The sequence below is a fragment of the Rattus rattus genome, chromosome 1, assembly GCF_011064425.1.
Source record: "Rattus rattus isolate New Zealand chromosome 1, Rrattus_CSIRO_v1, whole genome shotgun sequence".
Taxonomy (NCBI): domain Eukaryota; kingdom Metazoa; phylum Chordata; class Mammalia; order Rodentia; family Muridae; genus Rattus; species Rattus rattus.
In genome coordinates, this window is record NC_046154.1 from 270490110 (window position 1) to 270492149 (window position 2040).

Genomic DNA, 2040 nt, shown 5'->3' on the forward strand with positions numbered 1-2040 from the left:
GATCTGACCCCCACCCACCTTCCCACAAGACCACCTTACGCTCCTACTGCCAACAAGTCCCCCGGTGGGTCCTGGGCCCACACTCCTCCATGCCTGGTGCTGATCCGGCTACACTGTGCTTCCTCCTTAGCCTTGATGATTCTTTGTAATCTTTTCAGTCTGAGCCCAATGTCTCCTCCATGTTGGTGCTTATAACAATGCTCTCGGTGGCCAGGGGCTCAGTTTAGATCTACACCATAAGCACAGTTCTCAGAGAATAGCTTCTCCTGGCTTCCCTCCAGTACAGGTGGGAAGAGCTCACGTGGGAGCACTGCTAAGATCTCCCTTGGACCTGATGAGGTGGTTTGAATATGCTTGGCCCAGGGAGTGGCACTATTAGGAGGTGTGGCCTGGCTGCAGTGGGTGTGGCCTTGTTGGAGGAAGTGTGTCACTGAGGGTGTGGGCAATGAGACCCTACTCCTAACCACGTGGGAGCCAGTCTCCTAGCAGCCTTCAGATGAAGATGTAGAACTCTCAGCTCCTCCTGTACCATGCCTGCCTGGATGCTGTCATCCTAGAGGATACTGGACTGAACCTCGAACCTGTGAGCCAGCCCCAGTTAAATGTTGTCCTTATAAGAGATGCTTTGGTCATGGTGTCTGTTCACAGTGGTAAAACCCTAACTAAGACACCTGGGCACCCAAAGTCCTAATGCCTGGCACTCACTACTCCTGCCTCTGGCGACTGTCCTAGGCATTTCCCATGGACCCCTACTGCAGTACCCACAGGATGCTTACGGTAGGCAGCGGTTTAGGACCAAGTCGCTCCCCCAGAGTCGTTAAACTTGGGTTATTGCAGAGTCAGCAATAACCCAAAACCTCACACAGAGAAAGGGCTTGGCAAATAGGCAAGGGTTATAGCATGTAACCTATAACACGCTTGCTACAGGACTCACCACCAACACTCATCGAAGCTGCACCAGGTCTGACTCCATGGTGACACTGGACTATAACTGCCAAGTCTAGACAGCTGGAGCATCACAAGAGAGCCCCAGCAGGAGCTGAGGACCCTGTGTAGCCCTATTGTTGATGAAAATGGTTTAGTTTAGATGCATAGGAAGGGAGAGAGACAGCTCTGATGTCTCGTCAATACCCTCTCTCACTTTATTAATGTGGAAATGAAGTAGCTGTGTGTTGTGATTATAAAAATTCACGAAAATATAAAAGTTATGAGACAGGAACATACGACTGTAACATTTAAAATTATTTATAAAATGAAATACTGACCCTTATGAATTTATCTCATGGAAACTTAGTTTATTTTTGAAGCATTTCTCATGAGTTAGGCCACAGAACACTTACAGTGAGTCAACTGCTGTCCAGAGAGGAAAGTCCTCTCAGGTAAGGTTTCACTGTCTAAAAGGCCAAACACTTGATTTCAGTAAGAAAAGTAACATACACAGAAGAGGTAACAATGTCCAATCATGGAGGTCAGCCACCGCCGTATCTTTTCTTGAGTTCTTCAACAGAATCCTCCTTCAATTCTGATTTTTCTAAGTGATTGAATAATACTTTTGTGACTAAAAAGGGAAAAAAAAGACTGAATGTCACTCTCATTTTACAACGCTATGCAAAACAGAAATTTAAGACACTAACCTGACCAGTCAGGTAAACTTTTTACCGTCTTTTACCAGAAACCACATTTCTCATGAATTCTTGTTTGTGTACCTACGGATGTTTGCTTGTTTGCTTGAGACAGGGCTTCTCTGTGTAGCCCTGGCTGGCCTGGAACTTGCTCTGTAGAGCAGGCTGGCCTCAAACCCAGATCTGCCTGCCTGTTTCTGCCTCTGGAGTGCTGGGATTAAAGGCTGTGCCACCATGTCCAGCTGGTCTGTGTATTTAAAGAGTAATCTAAGAAGCTATGCGGTCCAGACCATCTTGCTTCCAGTGACTTTCTCCTCATCCTCAGTGACACTCTGTAACATCTCAGTAACACTTGGGAATCTGTCACGGCTCTGATTGTCAACCCCGAACTGGAATGAGCCGTCGAAATCAGTGGCAA

At 47.1% G+C, this 2040-nt stretch overlaps 1 protein-coding gene across 1 annotated transcript in view; it reads right to left on the reverse strand.

Moving 5' to 3' along the window:
* Positions 1-1270: 1270 nt before the first annotated feature.
* Rpap3 (RNA polymerase II associated protein 3) overlaps positions 1271-2040 on the reverse strand; it is a 30406-nt gene continuing 29636 nt past the window's right edge. Inside the window, exon 17 of the mRNA XM_032885668.1 lies at positions 1271-1558. Within this exon, the coding sequence (XP_032741559.1) occupies positions 1470-1558 (89 nt within the window). The 3' untranslated portion in view covers positions 1271-1469. The remainder of the gene's footprint in view (positions 1559-2040) is intronic.